Source organism: Penaeus vannamei, chromosome 22 (assembly GCF_042767895.1).
Source record: "Penaeus vannamei isolate JL-2024 chromosome 22, ASM4276789v1, whole genome shotgun sequence".
Lineage (NCBI taxonomy): Eukaryota > Metazoa > Arthropoda > Malacostraca > Decapoda > Penaeidae > Penaeus > Penaeus vannamei.
Genome location: NC_091570.1, coordinates 39,884,413 through 39,896,912, shown reverse-complemented (window position 1 = coordinate 39,896,912; position 12,500 = coordinate 39,884,413). Strand labels below are relative to the sequence as shown.

At 41.6% G+C, this 12,500-nt stretch overlaps 2 protein-coding genes across 3 annotated transcripts in view; both read right to left on the bottom strand.

Moving 5' to 3' along the window:
- The window catches only part of LOC113822001 (monocarboxylate transporter 12-B), a 19,479-nt gene extending 18,371 nt beyond the window's left edge, over positions 1-1,108 (bottom strand). For both annotated transcript variants that reach the window (XM_027374511.2, XM_070136982.1), the window contains exon 1: positions 1,021-1,108. The gene's annotated coding sequence lies outside the window, so the exon portion shown is untranslated. The remainder of the gene's footprint in view (positions 1-1,020) is intronic.
- A 2,824-nt stretch (positions 1,109-3,932) lies between these two features.
- Positions 3,933-11,716, bottom strand: LOC113822002 (monocarboxylate transporter 12-B). Its single transcript, XM_027374512.2, has 5 exons — positions 11,074-11,716; positions 7,839-8,109; positions 6,603-7,235; positions 6,157-6,348; positions 3,933-4,445 (listed from the first exon to the last, which is right to left on the bottom strand). The coding sequence occupies exons 1-5, from the start codon at positions 11,356-11,358 to the stop codon at positions 4,294-4,296; spliced, it is 1,533 nt and encodes a 510-aa protein (XP_027230313.2). The 5' UTR covers positions 11,359-11,716; the 3' UTR covers positions 3,933-4,293.
- Positions 11,717-12,500: the final 784 nt, after the last annotated feature.

Sequence of the window (12,500 nt, the reverse complement as noted above, 5' to 3'; positions counted from 1 at the left end):
GAATATTTAAGGCTACAGAACAAGAGGAAGAGGTTATTCTCGCTTTTGAGAGTTGTGTAAATGAACCAAGTTCTGATGACTAATGGAACAGAAGATGGCAACACTGTCTTCTCGTTTGTGCCAGTTATGTATTTTTATTTGTTTTTATTTCTTTTTTTTTCCTTTTTTAAGAATTCCTAAATGCCTTGTCACTATGTATTGCTTGGCCTTAAATAGTAAATGAAAAAGAAACGTTTACCTTTTAATTTCTCATTACAACCATTCCTCGTTTGTATTTTAAATGCAAAGAAAGTGATGAGTAAATGTGTGAATTTTCGTATTGAACCGACAAGAAACATATCAATATATCAAATTGTGTAATTACGATAGAGAATTGCCCGGCACTTAGAAACAGCCATTCATCGTCCTGAGTTGGCGACAAGCCATAGCATCGGAGGTGAGGGTTTTCTTTGATTGTCTTAGAGGGGTAACTACTAAAGATATACATAAGCTTCATTTCTTATAGAATATTGAAACTAAATTAGAAATGTTGGCAGTATGATATACGCAGACCTTCATTTTGGTGAAACGAGGGTTTGTTTGTTTATATCTATTGAAATCGAGTGTCTTTCTTAGAGATTTACGGGATAAGATTGTAATTTGTGTGTGCGTGTTTTAAGCCTGTTATTACGCAACGCATAATTGCCGCTTCGTTGCGAATGTATTGTTTCTTTGTTATAAGATCAAATACAACATTAGTATATACCGCGAACAGATAAAATCCAACTTGCATGTCCTTGCATCCATCACCAAATACCCTCATGGCCGTATTTCATCGATTCAGATTTATAAATTTCTATATTTCCCTTTTGCAGTGTTACTTCACACCATTCCGAATATTACTTGAACAGCAGAAACACCTTCTGAGCTAAATAATCCTCTGAAGAAACGCACTTTTTCACTAGAAATGTCATCACGGTAGAAAAACCCAATATATAATTCATTTTCATGTATTTGCGAAGAATAGTTACCCATTCTCACAGTTTTATCCAAGGGCATGTAAGAGTTTCATTCGGTTCGGCACAATTTGACTTTGCTTGAAAGGCAACTAGGCTGCCGAGCCTAAAATAACACTCGGTTGTGGCGCCAGTATCAAGAGCCAAAATGTGTGATTCGAAACGCGATTTGTTTTTTATCATCTTTCAACAAATTTGGATGATTTATATGTCGTTACAGATATATTATTACGATTTCTACGTATTCATTAGGTGTACAACGAGAGGGTTGGGATGATTAACCGCGTTCCCAATGGTGAAAACATTATCTCTAATGTTGTAATTTTTGCGTGTGTTGTGTAAATAACTGTTGATAAATCAGTATGTTGCTGATTAGCGATTGATGGCCCTCACTGATAGCAGAATGTTATATGAAGAATTTAAATAAAAATTAATGGATGAGCAAGGTAACGCGAGAAACATGCATTCTTATTAGAGGGGAAAGTCTGTGCAAATTCTGGTTTTGCATTGTCAGCCATTACTAATATGATCGCTTAAGGTCTCATATTGGCTCAGTTGAATCATTTGAAAATGGATATTCTTTAGAAAAAAAATATATATATACTTTAAAAACAGGTGAGTTACAGCTCCGAAGAAAGCGTTCTTTAAAGAAAACGTTTAATTCTCTCTCTCTCTCTCTCTCTCTCTCTCTCTCTCTCTCTCTCTCTCTCTCTCTCTCTCTCTCTCTCTCTCTCTCTCTCTCTCTCTCTCTCTCTCTCTCTCTCTCTCTCTCTCTCGTCGTGGTGTATCTCTCGTAGGGCTAGGACGAGTTTACAGTACTGTCCATAGACGTGAGGTCCCCGAATCCTGTGTTTATCCGCCCCTATCTGACCTTGGACCGGGAGCGGGTCACCTCCTACCAAGGTATCAGCATGGCTAGTGTTGCTAGTGGAAGTGGAACCCATAAGAGGGTAAGAAGTGATGGAAGCGTAGACATGAGTGACGAGAATGGATGCGAGCGGGAGAAGAGGAAGAAGAACGACGGAAACGAAGCAGCAGCCCAGAATGTTGCCGGTGTGAACGGCAGGAAAAGACTGCTATTTCCACAGGACTGTGCTTTGAGTTTCTTAGAAAAATTAAGGTGGGCCATGCAACATGCAGCTAAAGACCACGCTGATTTCGAGCCAGTGATGAAGGAAGGAAAAGGAAGGCCGTATCTCACGGTGCGGGCAGGCCAGGCGGTGCAGACGCTGACGACTCAGGGATACAAGGGGACAGTGATGACTGTCCCAAAGGCTGGAGAAAAGTTCACCAAGGTGATCATTTTCCGATATCCCACGATATTAGACCCGGACTTCCTGCTGGACGACGATAGATTTGTGTGGCTAAGGCGGCATACGTCCAGGGGCGAGGAGCGGAGTCAGCTCGTTGCCCTTGTGAAGGGGGAAGTGCCAGAGAAGGTATTCATCTCTGGAGCGGGGTACAGGAGGGTGGCACCGTCTGTGGAGCCGCCAGTCATGTGCCTCAAGTGCTGCAGGTGGGGACACAAGTCGTGGGCCTGTCAACAGGATGCTCGATGCAGGTTCTGTGGCAGGACACATGACTCAAGAGTCTGCCGGGCCAAGATTGAAAAGGGGGAAAGGGTTACGCCTTGCTGCTGCAACTGCGGAGGGCGCCACAATGCCGGGTCTCCTGCATGCAGGGTGAGGCCACAAATCAAGATTGCTTCGGCGGTCCCCAAGGAAGGAGAAAATGGAAAAAGGCCGGTCACCACGCGGCCGGAAGTGCCGAGGGAGGAGACAGCTGTCGTCCCTAATGCCTGGGCGCAGGGCCCACCGCGGGTGGTGCCGTCGCCAATGGCTTGTGATGACGGGCAGGACAGACAGGTGCAGGAAGTGAAGGAAGTGCCGCGGAGTAGTGGTGCGGATTTTTCTAAGGAAATATCCGTAATTACCAGGATGTTCCAGACGCTGATGCAGAGAATGGACGCTATCGAAAGGAAACTGGCCCAGGTTCCCAGCGAAGAAACGAAAAAACAGAAAGAGAGGGATGAGGCATCGAAAGAAACTCCGACTAAAGACACAGAAACGAAACAAACATGTATTTCTGCAAAGGAGCAGGATTCAGAAAGTGAGATAGTTATTACAGGGAAGGAAAGAAAAATAACAGCAAGTGTGGAGTACAACGATCACGAAAAAGAAAAACTCTTGGATCGATGGGAAATTGAACAAAACTTGGCAAAGCTTAATGATATGCTGGAAGAATGGAAAGGCAAGGTAATGCATAGTGGAGTCTTATAGCATTATTGTCTAGACTTCAGACAGCGGATTTCACAAAATATGTACGACAAAGAACAGTTGACCTGACCGGAGATGACCTGAGTGCCTGTCCTTCGCAAATAACAGCTGCACACACGGGTCGCCTACGGTACCTCACAGCTCATCAGTGAATGTGTGCACGAACTTTCTCTTTTATAGACCATGACTCTCAATATTTTTGTTTTTGTATTTTATGTTATTATCTGGTAATACACCTATTTTTTGTATGAGAACTGTGAGCCCACACAGGGACTTATCAAGATAAGGGTGAGGATAACCTACGTTACCACATCCTTTTGAGATGTAACCTTTTGTCTCAATAAACTTGTCAAAGTCAAAAAGTCTCTCTCTCTCTCTCTCTCTCTCTCTCTCTCTCTCTCTCTCTCTCTCTCTCTCTCTCTCTCTCTCTCTCTCTCTCTCTCTCTCTCTCTCTTTCCCTTTCTTTTCTATCTTCTCTTTTCTCTCTTCTCTCTTCTTTCTTCTCTCTTCTCTCTCTCGTAAAGAATTATGTTTGGCGTATTTTGCAAAGCGCGCATGTAATTTATGTTTTATTTTGAAAACGCTTCTTTGACAAGTCATTTGCCTGGTCTTAGGAGTTTGCCATTATCCACATCAGTCCGATTAACACTAAGTATGGTGTTTCAGTATATTTATTCAAATGAATACATGTCGATACGATAATTAAATACAATATAAAACATGACATGTTAATAACTTGAAATACGTCTTAGCAATAAAAAGGATTAAACTGAGTTCCTCATCAGGATTTTCGGTCTCGCATGCTGACCCTCTCTACGACCTCCTTCCCACGAAGCCACAGCGTTAACACCAGCCTCACAGACGGCAATCGTAAACATAAATCGCCTAATATTCGAGCAAACTCAAGTCTGCCGGCTAAAAAAAATAGTGGAGTATTTGCACGCAACTCCTTTAAAGATGGTGATTAGCCGAGAATTTGCGGTGAAAAAGGACCCATCAGAAGAGGACCCAACTCCCTGTACTTAAGAGGGCGATTCCGTCTGCTTCCCTTCCCTCCGCTGGTCGTAGGCCACGGCGAGGGGCATGAGGAGCCACAGCAGGAGAGCGACGGCGAAGCAGCCGGACAGCGCCCACATGCTCACGGCGTAGCTCTGGCTCACGTCGCGGATCACGCCTGCGAAGGAGAGGGTTCGTGAGGACAAGGCAGACCTTGCGTGAGGACTCCTGCGCGAAAACACTTTGAACAAGATATGTTTTATAATGAAAATACATACAGTCAATAAGTGCTTTATACACTTGCGAATAGTATATGATCATTTTTAATGCACAAGAAAAACCAGCCGTATTTGTTATGGCATGTTTAAAGTCTAGGGTATTATTTGGTTCCCTGAGCAAGACCAAAATTATGTCCGGGTAAAAAGAAACACACAAATGAACAAAACTATAGGGAATATTTCTTCAACGCACACGAATAATGCACAGATATGCAACGTAGAGCTGGACAGACTGTCGCAGCGGCTGACTGAAAGCCGGTGCCGGTGAGGCGGGGGTCAGCCACCAAAACTAGGTCAGTTCGGATTCTGTGACCTTTCCCAGTTCAAAATAACGTAATTGATATGAATAGATATCTGTAAATGATGAACTGATCAATTACTGATATCTATATACGTATACTAGTTCGTAACAACGCAATTGATTACTTGGAAACGGATTGAGTTCCCACTTCGTCCACTTGGGCATTTCCGGCAGGTCACGGAAGGAAGGACAGGTCAGATTGTGATTTTAATCGGGGGGGGGGGGGGGGGGGGGGGGAATCAGGAACGCTTTGCTCTTTTATCTTTAATTCGGACTTTCACCATTTAACAGGTGAGTGGTGCAGATGTCAGTGATTAATGTGCCCACTCATTAAATACACTCACGCACGCAGAGACGCAAGCACACGCACTCGTACAAGCTCTCTCCTGCTCTCTCGAGATAAAGAGGTTAAACCACACCTGCATTGTGGTTTAACTCGGCAGTAGTTCTTGCCTCCCCCCCTCTCACTCTCTCTCTCTCTCTCACTCTCTCTCTCTCTCTCTCTCTCTCTCTCTCTCTCTCTCTCTCTCTCTCTCTCTCTCTCTATCTCTATCTCTATCTCACTCACTCACTCACTCACTCACTCACTCACTCACTCACTCACTCACTCACTCACTCACTCACTCACTCTCTCTCACTCACTCACTCACTCACTCACTCACTCACTCACTCACTCACTCTCTGTCTCTCTGTCTCTCTGTGTCTCTGTCTCTCTCTCTCTCTCTCTCTCTCTCTCTCTCTCTCTCTCTCTCTCTCTCTCTCTCTCTCTCTCTCTCTCTCACTCACTCACTCACTCACTCACTCACTCACTCACTCACTCACTCACTCACTCACTCACTCACTCACTCACTCACTCACTCACTCTGTCTGTCTGTCTCTCTCTCTCTATTATAATAAAGTTTGTTGAGACCTTACATAGAGACGAATTTCATTGATTAGACTAAATAAAACGATGAGAGGGTCATCACCACAAAAAATATTCCTTGAAATTTCATTTGCTTAAGGAAAATCACACCTAAGAATAGAAATATAAAGCTTAATGTTGATTGAGCATTGAATTACTGACGTCCAATTCAAAGTATTTGGAAAATAGAAAAAAAATCACACCCTTAAAAAAATAAGGTACACACTGAAGAATTGAATAGATAATTGAATAAATGAATAAGTAAATAATAATAAAACAACAACAGAAGAATTGTATGGATAATTGAATAAATGACTAAATAAATAATAAAGAAACAACAACAATAATGATTACAATGAAACCTTCGACCACAACCACTATAAAAACAAACATCGCATAGGCCTACCTATCACCGGCCCGATGACGACCGAGGAAAGGCCGCTGAAGACCCCGCAGATGCCCAGCGTCGGCACGAGTTTGTCTAGGCCGACGTACTCCACCATGATGAGGTTGTGCAGGCTCATGAAGGCGCCCACGCCCGCCGCCCACACGCCGATCACGACCGACGCCCACGTCAGACCCTGCACGAAGGTGAAGGCTGGGGAAAATAGGTTAATTATTGCTTGTGTGCATTTTTCTTCTAATTGCTATAAATCAGTATTAGTGGCGGGATATGTTTCTGGAATTATATGAAGGATTTCATGCACAGATTTATATAAAGAAAAGATACATGTGTACAGATCTACAGAACAACACCTATTGCAAAGCGCCGAAGGTGTTGTATCTTCAAAATACTCAGACACCAAGTATTCAAAGACCTCGATAATCTAGTACATTCTCCAAATGGCTTACCAATCGTAGTCACAAAGACGGTGGCGGTGCCGGCCATGTAGCAGCCGCGCTTGCTGAGCCCGGGCAGGTCCGTCAGCGAGGACACGACCAGGCGCGCCACCAGCATGCAGAAGCCAGACACGGACATGCACCACGACGTCTCCTCCAGGCTGAGCCCGGACGTCTGCAGGGCGAAGGGCGCGAACATCAGGAAGTTCAGGTACGTCGTCATGTTCAGCGAAGAAGCCACGGTGATGATTAGCACGCGGGGGGACTTTAGGAGTTTCAGGTTGGTGAATATCGTGGTGAAAACGCGGGAAACGGTGGTGCACGGGTGAGTCTGTGCGTCGGGGGCCTTCCTCGCCTTCTTCGTCTTCCTTTCGTCAGTTTTTCCCTTGTTTCTGGCCTTCATGTGCCACTCCACGGGGTGCAGGACGGCCGCCCCGACGCAACCGTTTAACAAGATGGCTCCCATGATGAGAGTGCTTCCGGAAAAGCCATATTGCTCTTGCAAATAAGTGATCATTGGAGGTCCCGCCATCTGCCCCACGCAGATGCCTCCGTGCATGAGGCCATTCGCGATGCCCAGCCTGCGTTTGAAGTAGTGTGGGATCATTGAGAAGATTGTGCCCATCATCCACCCGCAGCCAATACCTGCAAATTGTAAAATGTGGTTCTTACTGGCTTTGTTTATTGCCAGCGAGAGTTGGTTGTGTTATTCTCCGTGTCGATCACTACTGTTGGTCTTGTGTAAAATATCTCTGCCCTCAAGATATACGGCCGGTTTGTTACAATTGTGCGAGGTCCGACCCAAAGAATATTCGTACACTTGACATGCATAAATAAAGAGATAAATGCATATTTATCAATCTAGACATGCATATCAACCCGGCAAATAGATGGTTAAATGTAAATCTATCAGATATATAGACAGATATGCCTTTATTTCTATATCTGTATTTATGAAAATTCATTGGGTCGGGCCTGGCACAATTTTAACAAACCGGCTGATAGAATGTGACTTATCTGACTTATTAATGGAGATATTACTACATTATTTTTTAGAACGTAACAATTTTTTCTTTTGTTTTTAACCAACATTGTCGCTGATACTTCTGATAGTCTATTGAACATTTTCCCATCAGTTACAGTTATCAGTTCTTCTAAGAATAAGAAAGAACTCTTGGTGAACAATCCTCAAGCATGAGTATTTTCTGCTTGCAACGAACAAACAAAAAAGGAGAAACATGAGCGCACCCGTGAGTATGGAGTAAGAGCACAGCAGATAGAGAGCCGAGTTGGCGAAGCTCGAGACAGCGAAGCCGAGGGACAGCAGGAGACTCGAGACGAGGCCGACCTTCCTCCAGCCCCACTCGGCCACCAGGGGGTCGAGGAACAAGGCCGAGATGTTGCTGATGAACGACCTCAAGTTGAAGATCCAGGCCACGTTGGTCGAGGACGTCCCGAGCTCGAGGAGGAACCCCGAGAACAGGATGCCGAAGCAGGGGCCGGCGAAGTTGATGGCGATCTGAAAGATTTCGGTTTGGGCGCATAAATAATCTTGCTTCTTAATGAGAAAAGGCTTTGATAGATTATGTAACGCTATATTAGGATTACATACATGGCCGGCGTGTAATAAAAGATTTGTAAACGCAAATATATAATGATAATAAAAATGACAATATCAATCATTTAAAAATCTAATTCTTACAATGACCATTCTACATAGGAGGAGAGAAGTAGCTAATCTGGCAATGACACATATGCTTTAATGTTTAGGGATACCTAAGCAGAATGAAAACATTACCTTGTGCAGCATGTTTTTCAAATCTATTATATGAGAGATGGAGAAAATATAAACATCCTTAAAAACATATACTTTAGTTTCTTCAAGAAAATTATAAATTGTCAAAATAAATTGAAGATTACGTTCCCCCATTTCCCATAGTACGCATTTATTGGTGTGAATAAATGGTCCTGTTATTATAGCCAAAAGGAAGATCAGCATCTAAGACACGGGACTGACTTAATCACTTCAGTCGCGAATCTTCATCACTTCAGTCGCGAATCTTAATCACTTCAGTCGCGAATCTTAATCACTTCAGTCGCGAATCTTTATCACTTCAGTCGCGAATCTTAATCACTTCAGTCGCGAATCTTAATCACTTCAGTCGCGAATCTTAATCACTTCAGTCGCGAATCTTCATCACTTCAGTCGCGAATCTTCATCACTTCAGTCGCGAATCTTCATCACTTCAGTCGCGAATCTTCATCACTTCAGTCGCGAATCTTCATCACTTCAGTCGCGAATCTGAATCACTTCAGTCGCGAATCTTAATCACTTCAGTCGCGAATCTGAATCACTTCAGTCGCGAATCTTCATCACTTCAGTCGCGAATCTTCATCACTTCAGTCGCGAATCTGAATCACTTCAGTCGCGAATCTTAATCACTTCAGTCGCGAATCTTAATCACTTCAGTCGCGAATCTTAATCACTTCAGTCGCGAATCTTCATCACTTCAGTCGCGAATCTTCATCACTTCAGTCGCGAATCTTCATCACTTCAGTCGCGAATCTTCATCACTTCAGTCGCGAATCTGAATCACTTCAGTCGCGAATCTTAATCACTTCAGTCGCGAATCTTAATCACTTCAGTCGCGAATCTTAATCACTTCAGTCGCTCCCGTGAACATCTCAATTGACCCAGCATGTATATGAGAGTCGCTAGTGATACTTCATTGTTTTTATAGACGCTGATATTCGCGTTATTAAATTTTGATTAATTATTTCATTTACTTATTCATTTTTCACGATTATGTTTTTTTTTTTCTTACTTAATGGGTATTCATAACCAGTATTAAGGTATTTTCCATCCTCATCCCGGGACACCCTGCCCGTCCGCTTCACTTGGGACGAAACCCGCGCTTCTTTTTGATCACTAAACACATTGTGAAGGTTTTTAATTTGTTTTGTTAAGATTTTTTTATTGGAAAGGCTTGTCTTTGCTGAGGCTTTTGCAGTGACGTTTGTTGTAGGAAAGGTATGAATGAGAACGAATATGATGCATTTGACCCGCTTCAATATTATTGTATCTGACAAGGAATCAATCAAAAAGACATTCATTCTTATCCATACCTTTTTTTTACATTTGTCGTAATGAACATTGCTCGTGCAGCATGTTTAATTTACTGTGTGCATAGCCATGTTAAATGCATTAATTTTTCGCCATATAGGCTGATATTCGATATTTAGTTCTATTTCCGGGAAAGGAATCTGTTTCCCATTGTTGGTGAAGATAACGATGCGTGAAGTTTCTTTGTGGTTATTTGAACGTCGGAATATTTGTCCGTCAGAACTACAGTTTAGGATCTGTTTTATTCATTAAAATTATGATACACTGAAGGGACGATAACCTATTTACGAAAACATATTTTTAAAATTGCGTTTATTTTTCTGTAGTATTTCTGTTTATTTTAATAGGCCTATTTTTTCATCATTTGTCGCACGAAAATGTGTGATTCTGCGCGTCTGAAGATGTTCACTCATAAAATAGTGCATTAATTAATCATAACAATTTTCATGATGCAGATGAAAGGTTAAACTAAGAAAACATTTAATAAACACATTTTCGGGAAACTGATCTAAGAACACAGAGAGAGAGAATCATTACACTAATCTCTCTCGCTTTGTATATTGTTATGGTTCGGTTTTCTGGATCTGAAGCTTCGTGGACATTCGAGACTTCTGCTTCAGTCGTTCATATTGTTTTTTATCCTTCTTTTCATTCGCCATCTTTGCTCAGCATTTTTCTCAATCATCAATCTAAACCATCTGGGTATTATTCAGAAATTATTAATATTTCATCAAGAGTTTGTTTATACTTCTATTAATTAATTAATTCGTTCATCTATTTATTTCTACAAAAAAAAAAATGGCTTGAACATACTTGATCAAATCAAAGACTTCCATAGACTGCAAAAATATTATATAAGGCATTATTTACACACAGACAGTTTCATCGCGTATTGTTCACCATGCATTGTTACGTACGTGCAATCCATCACATTTTTAGCACACCGAGAAGGAAGTCGCCGAGGAGCCCGAGAAGGAAACCGAGGAAGAGCTCGAAGAGGTACTTTTGGCTAAAGTATAAATAAATATAAAGTATCAGGATAAAGAGGAGATAGTGTGTGAGTGTTTCTTTAGACTCATTCAACTGATCAGCTTTGAAATGAATGACACATCATTACACACAACATAATCACTTGTGGAAGGTAAGTATGTGATTAAAAGTCATTAGTCTTAAAGTAAGATTATAATTCAGTGCAATATTTTATTTAAACAGCATTAGTTATTTAGTGAGACATTAAAAGAAATATTAGACTGAAAAACGTGAGTTATATAATAAAAAAAATGATTTAGACGTTATTTAGAGAGACACTTTTATAAAACAGACTGAAAAAGATGGGTTATATAATCGAAAAAAAATTACCGCAATGATGATACAGCCGAAGGTGACGACCCAGCCCCAGCCGCCGTCGGGAACCGCGTCTTCGTCTTCTTCTTCTTTCTCCTCCTCTCCCTTTCCTTCTCTAACGTTCCCATTCTCCGTTTTAATATCTTCGTCTCTTACTCTCCCATTTACGTGTTCCTTTTTCTTATCGTCTTCTATTTCTGTTTCCGCTTTCGTGAATTCGTCTTCGTCGCTTTTATAAGACACGTTAACTATTCCGGCGTTTTTGCGTTCGTCTATAAACGTCGCTTTGGATAAACCCATTTTGTTGTATTTCACGTTTCCTTTTCACAGTTAAACACCGCTATTCTGGAGCAATGTCAAGTGTCGTCTATCTTTCCACTCTCATAAGAAAATGGTTATACTGTCCTCACAACATTTAGATTTTGTAACGATAATCTATAATACAATTAGAAGCTGTCTTCTTCTTACGACATTTCCAACGCAGATTCGTCACAAAGGTAACGTAAAAGACTTGGATATATTTGTAACTTTTTCTCCGAATTACGTTATCACACAGAAGGAAGTCAGCCAGGATAGTACCAGTGGTATCTATCTCTACCACAAGGAGAAGGACGTCAGGAGGTGCGCGGTCCGGCCCAAGGTGGCGTCGTGACTGACATCCTGGCGTCATCCTTGCAGCACTTCGCTTCGCCCTTCGAAATCTCGCACTCGATGATGACCTGGCGAGGACCCTGATGAATTCACCCTTCGTGTTGCGGAAAGTATTAAGCTCATGATTTGTTGCAAAGGGTCGAGTCATTTTCGCTTATCTTTTACAATAGAGAAAAGAAAGGTTTAGGTATTTTGAGAAGTGATGCTTGGAGAATGTTCATAATTGCAGATAAAGGAAGCACTTTTTGTTATTCATTTTGACTGAGCTAGTTCTTGATTCATTTTCATTTTGTTGCATATTCTCCCTGGTTCATTGGTAGCAGTACCTGGATGTTGCATCATGCAACGAATGGCAGCGAACAACATTCTCGAAAGCTGAAATACTACTCATGAATATCTGAATGAAAACAAATCCACAAAACCGTCAAAGGAGTTGAGACATGTCCAGAGATTAGAAAATGAACCAAATTCTCAGCTGTGGAAAGTTACAATCATCATCCTCAAGTATGGGAAGTCTTCAGTCTGTATGTGATTTTATTTCTCCTGTTTAATCGTAATTAAGTCCATAATTAAATTCATGATTGTCAAGTGCAGTGTTCCGAAAAAAATATACCATTTTCTGTTTTAAATGTACGTTGAATATTTTCTTTTATAGATCTTCATTAATTTTCTCTTTTTGTCGATAGATATAGAATAAAGTGTTTTACTCTCATTGAAAACTTATAATGGGAATTTGATATATAGTGATAATTCCGAGACATGGTTTATGTACTTAGTATTTGAAGACATGC